Source organism: Lygodium microphyllum, chromosome 8 (assembly GCF_053477565.2).
Source record: "Lygodium microphyllum isolate KBCC chromosome 8, Lygodium_microphyllum_v1.1.10, whole genome shotgun sequence".
Lineage (NCBI taxonomy): Eukaryota > Viridiplantae > Streptophyta > Polypodiopsida > Schizaeales > Lygodiaceae > Lygodium > Lygodium microphyllum.
In genome coordinates this window covers 107,521,251-107,536,575 of record NC_141142.1, presented here as the reverse complement: position 1 = coordinate 107,536,575, position 15,325 = coordinate 107,521,251, and the positions used below count along the sequence as shown (strand labels likewise).

The following is a 15,325-nucleotide window of genomic DNA, read 5'->3' as shown; positions in this document are numbered from 1 at the left end:
CGAAGACAAAGTGCTAAAGCCTGTAGAATACCAAGAAGGGTACGAACCACATCTCAACCTAGATGTAGATGCCGAAAAAGGAAGAGGAGTCTGATGTCGCGGTCTTCGTGTGGTGCCGAGAACCATAAGGAATGGAAGAAGATGATGAAGATGAAGTGGATCAAGCACCCCGCTGGAAGAGCAAGGTAGAAGTCACCGCCATGATAGCATCGAGAGAGATGATGTACGACCCGCCTCGCGAGGGGAAACCTCCATGCTGGAAAAAGAGCAAGCACTCCTAGGATGATGAAAACATGAAAGGAACGGTGCACATCCCCACGTCTCTAGCCTAGGTAGGACCAAAGCAATCTGCAAGTTAGCCCTACACTGAAAGACAAAACTCTTGCAAAAGAGATAAGAATTTGCAAACACAGAGGTCAGTGATGAGATGCTCCAAAGTAAAACATAACAGAGAGAAAATCTAATTGAAAAGACAATGGAATGAATGTGTATGTGTATCAATTAATGGAGCAACTTAAGAATGGAAAAGCTAAGCACAATGAATCCCATGGGCCCGACTCTAAGAGTGCGAAAAATGAATGCTAGACTAACCTAGGGTATCCTAAAGGACCTAGAGGCATGCTAGTCTAAGAAAGTGTCTACCATCGCGTACGTCCAGTAGCAGGGTTCTGCCAAGGGAACGCCTAACAAGGGGGAGAAGAAGGTGAAATGGATGCATGAAATGCAACGGGATCGGAACCTGCAGACCAATCAACCAGTCCCTCAGAAGTAGTGAAAGAGACTATTTGCTGAGGCTATGCTCGGGCCACATGTCCAACAGCAACAATGGGTACTGAAGGAGCACATGAAGCAGGAGCGGAAGGCGTAGCCCCACTGGACTGTGCAGTCGCAGCGGTCTGCTGAGACTTTTTAGGTGGAAGACCTTGGACCTTGGAGCAACACTCCTTGTCCATATCACCTGCTCTTTGGCAATGTGTGCAAAACCGGTTTTCTTAGGGAGTTGTTGCCAGATAGGTCTAGATTCTTTGGTTCCATCTGAGGAAGAGAAGTCACCCTTTGATTGGCTTGCCTTCGCATCTTGCGAGTTCTTGCCACTGTTGGTTTTCCCTCCCGAAGAAGAGGCAACCAACCCTCTCTGCTCTGAATAAGATTGTGATGAGGATCTCTTGTGGACTTGATCATGCAGCCTTGCATAACGCAAGAACTAGCACTCAAACTTGTAGAAGGTTGGCAATCGAGGCTGTGAGATGATGTGCTGAATAAAATTGAAGTATTTTTCGGGTAACTTATTCAAGAAGAACGTAACCTGAACGTCATTTGACTTTGGAGAGCCAATAGTAGCAAACTCGGCGAGTAACCGCCTATATTCAATTAGCTTGACTTTTAGATTATCCCCTTCCATAATAGAGAACTCTTGAAGCTCAAAGTCGAGATTTATGCGTCGAATACGATCTCGGGCCGCATAGCAGTCGAGAAGGTGACTCCAATGCTTTGACGCAAGTGGGAAGTGCTGTAACTGAGAGTGAAACTCAAGAAGCACTCCCTACATTAGCTCAACATTGGTTGAGGTATTGCGGGCTCTCCATTGATGGATGTAGTCAAGATGAGCTAGTCAAGGGTCCGGGATAGGCTCTAGACCAATGAGGACGTCCCAAAGACCCTAAGACTCAAGCACTTGTTGGATGAAATTCAACCAAGTGGTGAAATTCGACACGTTAAAATGAGTCTTATCCGTGAAGGCATTCTTGGCCGTTACAACAGGAGTGGTAGTGCTCGGAGATGAGCAATGTGAAAATGTGTAATGGGGGTAAGATGAAAAAGTGGAGTGCAGTTGGAAATCCCAAAGTACCCACCAAGCATGCCGGTAGTGTGCAAGGTGGATCCATAGGTAGGGATGGGCTGACTAGACATGGGCATGGTAGCCGTATGAGTAGCCCATGGTGGAGATGGGATGGAAACACATGGAGCAGAAGATGGAAATCCCTGCGTAGGTGTAACCCAAGGTAAGTGGTATGACATACCATAAGCCGAGGATGGAATCCCCTGCGTCTAAATGGTCATGTGAGAGGTAAATCTGGAAATAGTGACGGAGATGCCCATCACAGCCGTCCCAGGTGCTATGGGTGTGTTGATTTGCGGAAAGGTGAGAGGCACTATGTTAAAGGCTGGCATTCCCTCTAACAAAGTATCATGGTGCAGAGAGATAGAGAATGGGGAAGAGAAGGAGAAGGTACCAAGAACGGAGATGGAAGATCCAACCCCTAGTGTGTGTGAAGCGGAGCGAGCGACCAGCGGCTGGGCGCTGTGCATGACGACAGAGGTCGAGCATGGGGACCAAGTGGCACGCGCACACGGCAACGGGCAGCTGACGAGACGGAGTCCAGCTGGCCGACCCCAGCGGGTAGGCGACGTGGCAGGTCACACAACCCGCCTGATGTGTCAACGAACCCTTCCCCCGTCATTTTTCATCAAATCAAAAACCTTATTTTCTTCCAAATCTCTTTTGAAATTCCTTCCTTTGACCGAGGCTCATGCGTTGAAGACCGGGTCACAGATCTATGCGAATCTGGCCCAAAAAAATGTGGGGCTTTTCCTGGTTTTGATTCCGTCCATGCTTGACAGCGACATTCAGTCAAAAAATTTGCAGACATTGCGTGTGGTGACCTCAATTAAATTGGGGATTTTGCCAAATTTGTCAGAATTTCACTCTTTTGAGTAAAATTTCTTGACATTGGATCCCAGAAAATTAGGGCTTTTCATGTATTAGTAAAATTTTGCTCAGTTGGGTCAGATTGGCTGACATTTATGCACTTTTGGACCTGAAATTTTCAAGTTTTATGCAGAATTTGATAAATTTTTGCATTTTTGCCCATGTTGTGGCTGGTTCATGTACAAACAGCAAAGATTTATTACTGTTTGAGGAAGAACATGTTAGATTACATGGAAGCAAGAATGAGAGCAACACGGAGTGAAGCAACATGCTTCCTCTCTCTATTCTTCTTATTATTCATTTAGCACACCCATAGTGCATATACAACCTAAGGTCATAAAGACCATTCACACTAGAAGTAACACCAACTTATTTAATATACCTAACTGATCTAGCCAGACTAGCTGTGTCTAGCTCATGTCGGCCAAACACACATGTACGAGCTTGATATTCTAACACTCCCCCTCAAGCTCAAGACAGCATATGTACTCCAAGCAGCTGTCTAAACCCACAAAACTTATCTTTACCCAAGGACTTGGTAAAGATATCAGCTACCTGTTCATCAGTCTTCACATGCATAAGATCAACTCGTCCTGCAAGAACCATCTCTCTGATGAAATGGTAGTGTACCTCTATGTGTTTCGTCCTGGCATGATAGACTGGATTCATAGCCAGGAGTACACTACTCAGATTGTCACATAGTAACTTCACTGGAGCATCTACCTGTATGTCCAAATCAGCCATAAGCTTGAGCAGCCATGAAATCTCGCATGCTGCCAATGCAGCACCCCTGTACTCTGCCTCAGTACTCGACAAAGCAACCGTAGGCTGCTTCTTGCTGCTCCAGCTAATCATGCCGCTACCAAATTCAAATGCATATCCACTCGTAGATCTACGATCGTATGAGCAACCTGCCCAATCTGCATCCGTGTATCTAGTCAATATCAAGGGCTTATCTCTGACATAGAACAGCCCATACTCTACAGTGGACTTAACATATCTCATAATGCGTCTAACTACATCCAAGTGTGGCTTTCTAGGCTTCTGCATAAACTGGCTTATAAGCCCTACAGCATAGCTCAAGTCAGGCCTAGATATGTTCAAGTAAATCAAACTGCCAACCATCTGCCTATACATAGTCACATCCTCTACTTCAGCCCCAGTGTTCATGTCTAGCTTGACATTCTGATCAAGAGGTGTATCTAGCGGTTTGCATTCAGCCATGCCATACTTCTTCAGCATCTCTATGGCATAGTGCTTCTACATCAGCCATAACCCATTGTCAGCTGGAATTACCTCAATGCCTAAGAAATATTTCAGTTCTCCCAGGTCTTTCATGTCAAATTCAGATTTCAGCATCTTCATTACATGTTGTATGCCCAAGTCATCATCACCAGTGATTATCAAATCATCAATGTATATGACCAGCACTACTAAACCACTGTCAGTCTTCTTTGTAAATAGGCTATGATCAGCCCTGCCAACAGCAAAACCCAATCTCTACAAGTAGTTGCTGATCCTAGCATGCCAAGCTCTCGGAGCCTGTTTCAGCCCGTACAATGCATTTTTCAGCCTGCATACATAATGCTGAAAATCAGGGTGAACATACCCTTCCGGCTGAACCATATAGACATCCTCTGCTAGGTCATCGTTAAGAAATGCATTCTTAACATCCATCTGCTGCAATTTCCAGCCTTTAGCAGCAGCCAAGGCAATCACAGTGCGTATGGTTGCCATCTTGGCAACAGGACTGAATGTTTCCTCATAATCAAGTCCATACTGTTGGGCATACCCCTTTGCAACCAGCCTGGCTTTGTATCTCTCCACACTGCCATCTGACTTGCATTTGATTTTGTGGACCCATTTGCAGCCAATGGTATTTTTCCCTTCAGGCAATGGTACTAAATCCCATGTTTTATTTTCAGCCAAGGCATTCATTTCTTCATCCATGGCTACACACCAATTCTCATCTTTCACTGCTTCAGCATATGTACTTGGTTCTTTGACCTCCATCACTTTTGTCATGTACACATAATGCTTTGCAAAGTAGCCACTGTATGTCAACCTGTCAACAGGGTATCTGACCCTCTGCGAGCGTCTAAGTTGTGGTGCACTACTCGATTCCCCTCTCTCATGAGGCGGAATATACCTGCTCTGCCTTGTGCCAGGCGTACAGACAGTCGGAATACCAAGTTCGCTGTCTAAAGTATCACTAGACTCATAGCCCGAAGTCATTCTGCCAGGTGTCATCATACCAGATGCATCCTCAATAACTTTCTCTTTTCCTTTGCTGTCCAAGATATCATGTCTCCCCCTCACTGACATACCGGTATCAGTGGACGGCGAGCTCCTCAATCTCCCTGTCCATGGGGATACTATCTGACTACGAGGTCCTGTCATAACAGTACTCTGCTGTAAATCAATTGTAGAGGCATGAGTGGAAGGAGTATCCGCTGGCACTGCAACTGGTGATACATACCAAGAACCCATCTCATCAAAGATAACATCCCTGCTTACCAAAGTCTCCCTGGTAGAGGGATCATAACATTTGTATGCCTTCTTCTCCTGCGAATATCCAATGAAAACACACTTATGTGCTTTGGGATCCAACTTCTTCCTTTTCTCATCTGGAATATGCACATAAGCAAGACAGCCAAAGACTTTCATGTGACTTACATCCGGCTTATAACCATACAACTTCTAAAACCGTGTCATCTCATGAATACCTGCAGTGGGAGTCCTGTTCAAAATGTATACGGCTGTCATAACAGCCTCTGCCCAATAGTAAAGTGGCATATGCTTTTCATTCATCATAGCCCTAGCAGCTTCCATCAGAATTCTATTCTTCCTTTCAGCTACTCCGTTTTGCTGCGGAGTGTAGCTGCAGGTGAGCTGCCTACGAATGCCATTTTCAGCCAAGAAATCATCAAATTCATTTGATACATACTCCCCACCACTATCAGATCTCAAGCAAGAGATGTAGCATTCAAACTCCTTCTCAACCTGTGCTTTAAATTGCTGAAAAACAGCAAAGACCTCATCTTTTGTTTTCAATATGTAAAGCCAGGTATATCGACTGTAGTCATCAATGAAGGATACATAATATCTGGAACCTCCCATAGATACATTATGAGCTATCCCCCAAACATCAGAGTACACTAACTGCAATGGACATGTACTCTGTCGTACATGCCTAACAAATGGCAATCGTGGCTGCTTACCGAACTGGCAAGCCTCGCATACATGACCGATATCTGAATATTGGAACTTCGGTAACCCTGTAACCAGCTGTTTCTTTTGCATAATTTGCAGCCTTTGCAAATTGACATGCCCCACTCTCTTGTGCCATATTTCCAAATCCCTAACAGTGCCAGAACCATGGGCAAACATAGCTGAATTCAGCTCTGGCAAAGAAGCATCAAGAGTAAACATTCTGCCATTCCTGTGACCACGAGCTATCAACTTGCAGCCATTTCCAAATTCTTCAATAAAGCAGCCATGCTTATTGAATCTAACCTGCAAGTTCTGCTGCGTCATCTAACCAACAGATAACAAGTTCTTCGTAATTGAAGGGACATGCAATACATCATGCAAATTTTTCTTTCTGCCATTATGGACCACAAGAGGCACTTTGCCTTTATGCTCAATGCTATGCTGCATGTCATCACCTGTGCATACATAGCCATGCTTTTCAGCCACCATATCGGTGAACCAATCACCGTGAGGGGTCATGTGATTCGACGCCCCTGAATCAATGTACCACACTGCATCATCAGATGATTTTTCAGCAGCCATACTACATGGCAAACAGTCTATCACCAGAGTCATCTGCCTGACTGGACGTAGCATAATGTCCATGCTGCTTGCCCTTCTGGTTTCCCTACTTCTTCCAGCAGTCCTTTGCAATATGCCCATACTTTCCGCAGTAGTGACAATCCTTATCTTTATTTGGATTGTCTGACTGACGTTGCTGCTCCCATGAGCCTCTGCCACGGGAGTTAGATCTCCCCCTGCCTCGAAAGTTTCCACCACCTCTTGCATTTGATGATTGCTGATTGCTATTACTATAGGATGCATTCTGCTGGCCTCCTCTGCCAGATCCATAGCCTCTACCACGGCTACCACGACCACGCTGATTCGAGTAAAAAACTGCATCCTTATTCTTTGAGTTGCTTGACTCTGTAGCTAAGCCAAGCTTTACCTCTTCATGAATCAATAATGCAACCAGCTCATTAAAGTCAGGCATCTCAGCCCGCACAGATACTGAAGTGTCAAAAGACTTGTACTCCGGACCCAAGCCATTTAAGGTCACTGCAACCATATCCTCATCTTCTACCTGTGAGCCAACAGATGCCAGCTGATCTGCTATGTATGGATCTGTTCTTCCTCTCCATGTTATTGAATTTCTGCTTCAGTTGTATCTTCCTTGCACTTGTAGTTGTGCCATAGTATTTGACCAATATATTCCATGCATCTGCTGGGGATTTACAGTTCATGATCTGCATCACCATAGCATCCGAGATACATAATGACAACCAATGTAAAACTCTGCGAGCTCTTTCCGTCCAAGCTCGATGCGCTCGTCTTTGAGCAGCTGTAGGATTCCTATCTGGAACTTCAGGTTCAGCCTCAACACCTGTCACTAAGTCCCAGTATCCTTTGCATGTCAGAAAGTTCTCCATGCGGAACTTCCATATTGCATAATTGTTACTATCAATCTTTTCTCCCACAATCTGGGCTACATTATCAGTTCTATCAGCATTTGCCATGTTGTAGACCTTGCCTGACTACCGGCAAACCAAGATCTTCTTAACAGTTCAACTTCAGCCCGGAACTGTTTATGACAGTTTTCTGCAATTAATTGCAGTAAAAAAACAAGGTATTTCAGCCCACTGACAGTCCAAAACAGCTCACACCAAGTGGCTTAACCTGTGAGTAAAGCAGTCAATGCAAATACTATGTATTCACTTCGGTTTGAACTCCTGCAACCTCACTACCAGGATACATATATGCAGTCTGAAAACTGTAATTCTGTGAGTGACCAACAGTGATTTCAAGCCCAAAACTGAGTAGTATACATGGCATACATGTCCCAAACCTTCATAGACATCTGCTAGTACATGTAGCAATCTGAGCATAACCAATGAGGCACAAATCAGTGCATAGATAGCAGGTATAAGTATCAAGCCTTCTGCTTACAAATTGCAATTAGCAAATTCTCAGTAAACCACAGTCAGTCCAGCTCCAAAACATCCTCAAATCATGTCAGATATTCACTTTGAAGTGTTAGGTTCAATACATGAGCATTCGGGTAACTATAGGCATCCTGTCTTCATGAATCCAATTCATATATTGCATTTACTGCTTGCAACCACTGAGACACTGCAATAATCACCAGCCTTAGACTTCAACTTCCATGATCCCTTGATGCTCAACCCAATCCATAAACCTCCAGCATACATATCCCATGTCATACACATGATAGATCCTAGCCAAGTGTCAAGTAATGCTTCAATGAAAGCTAATGCTTGCTGCCCACTGTTTTGAGACAGGTTTCCAGCCTGTTTACACTTCCAGATCTGAGTATTTTCTTCAAGGAACTTCAGCTCAAAGTCTTGAGAACTGATACATATGTCTTCCAGAGTGCTCCTAGGCTCCAGTGAGGTCCATAAAGCATGTCAGAAAGCTTCAAGGCTCTTCCAAAGTATTGCATATGCTGTATATACACTGTATACAGCAGTTCAGCCTTCTGTCCCAGGTCTGTGTACTCTGATTTTAGCTCATAACAGAGCTCCAACACAAGCAATGGCTTCTTGTAACCCTGAACTACCTTCCAATATATGCTCACTAGCATTTGATGACTTCTTGTACAGTGCTCATGTCAATTTTGCTTCAGCAGAAGCCATGCCTTCATCAGGCGCAAACACGCAGGTCTGCCAGGAGTGTACAGCAGCACCATTTGATGATAATAATCATGATAGGGCCCACACTAATACTCAATCAAGCCTTTGAAGACTCCTCAGCAAGCTACAACTCCTCCTTCAAGCAATAGGAATCCAATGCTTCACAGTACATACCTCTGTGTGACCATTGATGGAAATGACAGTCAGTCCTCTTCCTTTTCCAGCTCTTCAGGTCACTCTTCAAGTCTTCTTCTTGAGTGCATTCCACCAGTGAGCCCATTCATGGCTCAGATACCATGTTAGATTACATGGAAGCAGGAATGAGAGCAACACGGAGTGAAGCAACATGCTTCCTCTCTCTATTCTTCTTATTATTCATTTAGCACACCCATAGTGCATATACAACCTAAGGTCATAAAGACCATTCACACTAGAAATAACACCGACTTATTTAATATACCTAACTGATCTAGCCAGACTAGCTGTGTCCAACTCATGTCGGTCAAACACACATGTACGAGCTTGATATTCTAACAGAACAGCAGTGTGTTTGCTGGTTCAGCTTGTGCATTTACAGCCCATGGCATTTACTCGTGCTCGTGATCAAATGGCTGCAATTTCTTCCAATTCAGACTTTAAGAGTTTGATGGAAATCAAACGGTTTGATGGTCATGGCTTTGACCTTTGGAAAGACCGTATGTAGGACATATCGTTCCTAAAGGATTGTGAGGATGCTTTGTAGGAAGATAAACCCGCACAAATGTCTGATGCAGATTGGGCCAGAGTAAACAAAGAGGCTGTGGCTTACATTAAGATGGGTGTCACTGATGACATCTTGACAAACATTAAGGTTTTAGATACAAGTTATGCTATATGGGAGAAGCTGAAAACTACCTATGAGATCACCACACCTATTAATCAAGTGCATTTAATGCGCAAGTTGGTGAATATGCGACTGGATGAGTCAAAGCTTGCAGCTGAGCACTTGAGTGCATTTACTAGCATTTTAAACCAACTCAAGGATGCAAATTTGGATTTTGAAAATAAGTTAAGGGCGATCTTTTTTATCATGACATTGCCTGATTCTTAGGAGACCTTGGTGGTTTCTCTCAGAAGCAATAACCCCAATCTCTCATATGATGGGGTGAGGGGTTCAATCTTGAATGAAGAAATTAGACGTATGTCTAATGGAGAAGGCAGCAACTCAGCTTATAATGTAAGAGGCATGGCTAAAAAGAAAAATGCAAATGCAGGATAGAGAAACAGAAGCAAGAGCAAAGGAAAATAAAAGAGTGACATTACTTACTATCACTATGGTGGAAGGGCCAGAAGAAACCTGATTGCACATATTACAAGAAGGAACAAGAGAGAAAGAAGAATGCAGGAGACAAAAAGAAGGAGGAGGATAAGACACATGCATCTGAAGTAGCCAAAGACAAGGAAAAGCCCAATGTGGCCTCCAGTGTGGTCATAGAGGAGCTTTCGGATACAAAGGCTGATGTATTATGTGTAGTTGATTATGATGCCCTTGTATGTCACATGCAAGATATGCAAATTACCAAGGCTGATGTGATTCATGCACTTTTGTCAGTTGATGATGGTGTCACTTAGACTTGGATTGTAGACTCTGGTGCCTCTTTCCATGTAACTCCTTGCTTGGAGTGTTTTGTTATGTTCAATGCAGGCAGTTATGGAAAGGTGTATCTTGGAAATAACCATGCTTGCAGCATTGATGGGATTGGCATTGTACACTTGTCTTTAGACAATGGGCAAGAGCTTGTGTTGAAAGCATAGTTGCATTTGTACTACGTACGGACTAGTTCGATCCATATGGTTCATACCGTACCGAAAGGTATGTATCCGTACCATTTCGTACCAAAAAATGGGCTATTTTTTGCCTCTAAAGACTAGACAATACAATATCTTCCAACTCCTAAGCCTTATGTTTATTTTCATAATTCCAAGTCCTTATGTTTATTTTCAGAATTCCAACTCTCTCTCTCTCTCTCTCTCTCTCTCTCTCTCTCTCTCTCTCTCTCTCTCTCTCTCTCTCTCTCTCTCTCTCTCTCTCTCTCTCTCTCTCTCTCTGTGTGTGTCTCTCTCTCTCTCGGCTCAACTCTCTCCCTCCGTTCTCCCGTTTGATCGTTTGTTTGTTCTTCTTCCCGTCCGTTCTCCCGTCGCCGCCCCATCCTGTGCGCTCTCCCGTCTGCCGCCACTGCCCGTCAGTCCATCACGTCATTCCAGGAAAAGGGCGGAGATCACACCACTCCAGGAAGGGCACTGGAATTATATTCGAAGGCCCTCAATTGTGTTCACACCGGTGGAGCAATATGTCATAATCAACTTGTGCCCGACACAACAAGGCAGAGTTCGCCCCCAAAATGGAGAAGGTCCAGATAGAGCAGATGATTATCAATGCCATCAACAAAGTCAAGGAGATGATTAAAAAGCTGGAATTGAAGATAGAAGCCCAAGATGGGAAGATTCAATCACTTAGGCAGCTACTGACTGACATTCAGCTCAGCCCCAAGCTAAAGGAAGGGGAAATTCAACCTAGCATGACTGAGGAGCTCACCCGCATCAAAGAGGAAGTACAACAACTCCAAAGAAAGGAGGAGGAGACGACGAAGGAGGCTGTCTCTTGGGCAGAGATGCTCAAGAAAACCCAACAGCAAGTAGAGGAGGCGAAGCAATGGATTCAAATTGCAAAGAAGAGGAAACACCTGGCACACGCACCTACAACAACCATAATCAATGACACATTGGAGGAGGAACAAAAAAGGAAAATGCGAGCACTCCATGTTCGGGTGATGGAGCTAAAGATGCATGAAAAATGGGATGAGGACACCAAGGTGCTATACACGTTAATGAATATTAAGAAAGACATGCATGTCTCCGCTTGGAGAGTGGGCAAGAAAAGCACAGAAAGGGAGAGCTCAAAAGAGCGTGCACTCATTCTCCGCTTCCCTACCACGGAGGCTAGGAGAGACTTCCTAGCTCAACGCCGTACATTGAAGGGGACCGGTGTGTTTTTAGGTGACGATCTCACACCAACCCAACTAGCCCACATGAGGGAGTGCATGCCAAAAATTAAGGCAGCCAAGGAGGAGGGCAAACTCGCCTTCTACAGAGGAGGGAGAGTGGTAGTCATGGAGAAGCGCCACAAATGACAGCGTGAGACCTATGGGACCTATGGAACCAGCCTTGCAGTGGCAGTCTGGAACCGTAACGGAGCCCTCCGATTGGATATGGGAGCTTTTGAGGAGACATTCAGGGGGAGAGATATAGTGTTCTACTCAGAGACACATCATGGACCACATACTACACTTCCACGGGTGACAAGCTATAGGTGGGAATTAGCTTGCAGGAAGGAGACACGCACAGACCACAGTAATCGCGGGTCGGCAGGAGTGGCAGTGTTATTTAGGGAGGAGCTACAGCAGATGATCCAGGTAGTCCACAGAGATGAGCAGGCCAGATACATATGGGTGAGAGTGCGTAGTGAGGAAAGCACTTTGTATGTTGCCATATGCTATTTTTCCCCTATGACGTCTCGATACGCCCCACCCAAGGGGCAATCACCATATGTGGCTTTGGATGAGGATATTTGGGAGTTCTTGAAGGAGGAAGAGGTTATCTTACTAGGAGACTTTAATGTTGGACAACCTCCCATCATGTGTCTTTCTTTGATGCATCTGAGGAGATGCTATAGGAGCAGGATGTGTCAGAGCTACAGCTGGAGAGGACATCTATGGATATGGGGAAAGTCATCGAATATGGGAGATACCTTGTGGAGATGGCCACAGCACACAGGTTGGCCATTCTTAATGGCCTAGCTAGATACTGCCTATCCGGCGTCTTCACATGTTATCCTCACCGACATGGTGCCAGCATAGTAGACTATGTTTTTGCCCCACCGATGCTGATATCTCACATCCAGGGCCTCTCAGTATCCCCACGCCTTCTCGGAGTTGCAGTGGATCATGCCTACCTATCATTCACCATTGACCTCCAATTCACTAATACGCAGACCCATCATGCAGCTCACCAGCACCCAAGGTACCTCTTTTCCAGAGAGACAGAGGATACCTATGAGGCGGAGATCCTTAGATTGTTACATGATGCAGACCCCGACGTTCCATTACAAGAGCTGGCTCAACAGTTCAGTGAGGCCCTACACATCGTTGCAGGTGTAGCCTTCCCACACTCACGACCCACACAGAGAGCCTCCACCGGGGGTGACACCTCAGAATAGCTGGTGTGATGATGAGTGCCGTGAGACTAGAGCACAGCTACAGAGAGAGATAGCACTGGGGTCCACTACCCACAAACAGACACAGATACTCTTTAGACACCTCACATGGTGGAAGAAGAGAACATTCTTGGCCCAGCTAAAGCGAGACCTATATCAGTTATTCTTGAGCCAAGACTCTAGAGAGGCTTGGAGGCTTTTTAGAGAGCATTGCCCGACCACACCTATTACATCCACCGCTGTCTAGGAGGAATATGTAGCTAGTCTTTATACTGTGGAGGGTCAACCACCTCATCCTGACCCACTTGAGCCTTATCCAGAGACCACCACTTTCTTTACAGAAAGTAGGGTCCGAGAGGCCATTAACAGACTTAGCAAAGGAAAGGCACAAGATCACGATGGATTAGTAGCCGAGCACTTGATCCATGCTAGAGATTTGGTGGCAGGATTCCTAGCTTACATGTTTAACAGAGCCATGTGTGAAGGCCTACCAGAAAGCTGAAGCACGAACACTATTGTGCCTATCCTCAAGTCAGGGGACCCTACTCTACCCGGTAACTATCGGACTATCATGGTTGGGCATACATTGGCTAAGTTATATGCTTCCATCCTTGAGCATGAGTTAATTAGGTGGGCAGAGATGTGGGGTCTTAGAGCCCAGGGACAAGCTGGCTTTAGGAGAGGCTTCTCCACATTGGATCACATCCTCACACTCAGAGCGATCATTGAGGAGGGAAGGGCCCATGGCCGACGGACCTACTGCTGCTTTGTGGACTTCCGCAAAGCCTTTGACACAGTACCGAGAGACAGGCTAATAAATAGATTGCATACCATGGGAGTACCGAAAGAGCTCAGTTGGGGTATTTTGGCACTGTATGAGAGAGTTGTGGGTAGAGTCCAGACACCTGAGGGCCTTTCGGCACCTATTTACTCCACCATTGGGATAAAGCAAGGATGCCCCCTCCCTTCAACATTATTTGGCCTGTACATTGATAGGATTGCTGACTACATTTCACAGGAAGGAGATAGAGGAGCTCCACTAGCTGGCACTTGGAAACCTCTCCTACTGTATGTAGATGGCATTGTATTGATAGCTGACTCTCCAGAGGGTCTACAGAGACACTTGGATGCACTACACTCCTATACTTTGGACAGTGGGCTTTCAGTGAACCTTGGTAAAACCAAGGTGATGGTATTTAATACTACACCACAATGGGTCAGGAGATCAGCACCTAAATTCACATATGGATCTGAGGAGCTGGAGTATGTGGATTCTTATACATACCTAGGAGTCTTATTCATAGGGCCCACCTTTTATATGCGAGAGGCAGCAGACACTAGACTGACTCGCAGATACACAACACTAGGTGGTTTGGAGAGGATATGCTCACAGGTGCAATTCCAAGAACCCCGTACCAAGCTATGGCTCTTCGATACACTGGTCACATCCACACTACTTTATGGAGTACAGATATGGGGGCCTAGTCTTGACTACCGTAGCAGATCAGGGCGCACTTACGACGGATGGAGGTCGATGGAGAAACCCCTAGTATCCATGATATCCAAGATGATCAGATGTAAGGCCTCAGTACCACATGAGATCATCAAAGCCGAGCTAGCAGCTACACCGATTGTGGTAGAGGCCCTCACCCGATCGATCTCATACATACATAGCCTATGGGACTTACCCAGACACAGATATACATGGTTGGCCCTTGAGTCCTCCAAGCAGCTTGCCAGAGAGAATGATACTTCATGTTGGTATGCACAAATGTTGGCCTGGTTTGAGCTGCATGGCTTTAGCATGGAAAAGTTACCCCCCTTCCAGTACTCCCTGGATGCACCATCTCTTGATCTGAGCAGGTTAGAGATCCGCAAGATCATCAGGGTGGATCTTACCCAGTTGAATATCAGGCGGACATGGTTGATGCCAGGGCAAGAACTAGGGACAAAGATGGCTTTCTACCGTGTGCATTTCCTTCATACTACAGATGATCGATTTATTATTCGCCTGAGATACATGGACACCCACCTTTCCCATGGGATCAGATGTACTATTGGCCAACTGCACACCTCCTCACATCAGCTAGAGATTGAGACTGGCAGATATATATCCATCCCACCAGAGGAGCGCATATGCTAGATATGCCAATTAGAGCCAGAGACAAAGGAGCATTATATTTGCCGCTGCCCAAAGTATTATGAGGTCCGTGGTCGTTTCCACTGTCTCTTTAGAGACGGATTTGGACCACTATCCAGAGTCATGGATTTTACCAATCAATGATACCTTGGCCTCTTTCTTCTTGAGATACGACGGCTTCGTGACATGCGCCTCAAGAATAGCTGTCCCAGGACATCAAGGCCCTTTACAAAGGCAACTCATAGACTTCTTTGCAAAGGAGACTCAAAAGACTTCAATGCAGTTACAGCCATAGTCCACACGAGAGCCTCTCTCACCGC

At 45.4% G+C, this 15,325-nt stretch overlaps 2 protein-coding genes across 5 annotated transcripts in view; one reads left to right on the top strand and one right to left on the bottom strand.

The window, feature by feature from the left end:
* The window catches only part of LOC148032706 (RPA-interacting protein A), an 81,125-nt gene that overhangs the window by 27,633 nt on the left and 38,167 nt on the right, over positions 1–15,325 (bottom strand). The gene's annotated exons all lie outside the window — the stretch shown is intronic.
* On the top strand, positions 11,061–11,783 carry LOC148032707 (uncharacterized). Its single transcript, XM_087683851.1, has one exon. The coding sequence runs from the start codon at positions 11,172–11,174 to the stop codon at positions 11,781–11,783; it is 612 nt and encodes a 203-aa protein (XP_087539977.1). The 5' UTR covers positions 11,061–11,171.

Excerpts from the sequence above, each read along its gene's own strand:
- LOC148032707 (XM_087683851.1), top strand. The coding sequence starts at position 11,172 with ATGACTGAGGAGCTCACCCGCATCAAAGAGGAAGTACAACAACTCCAA.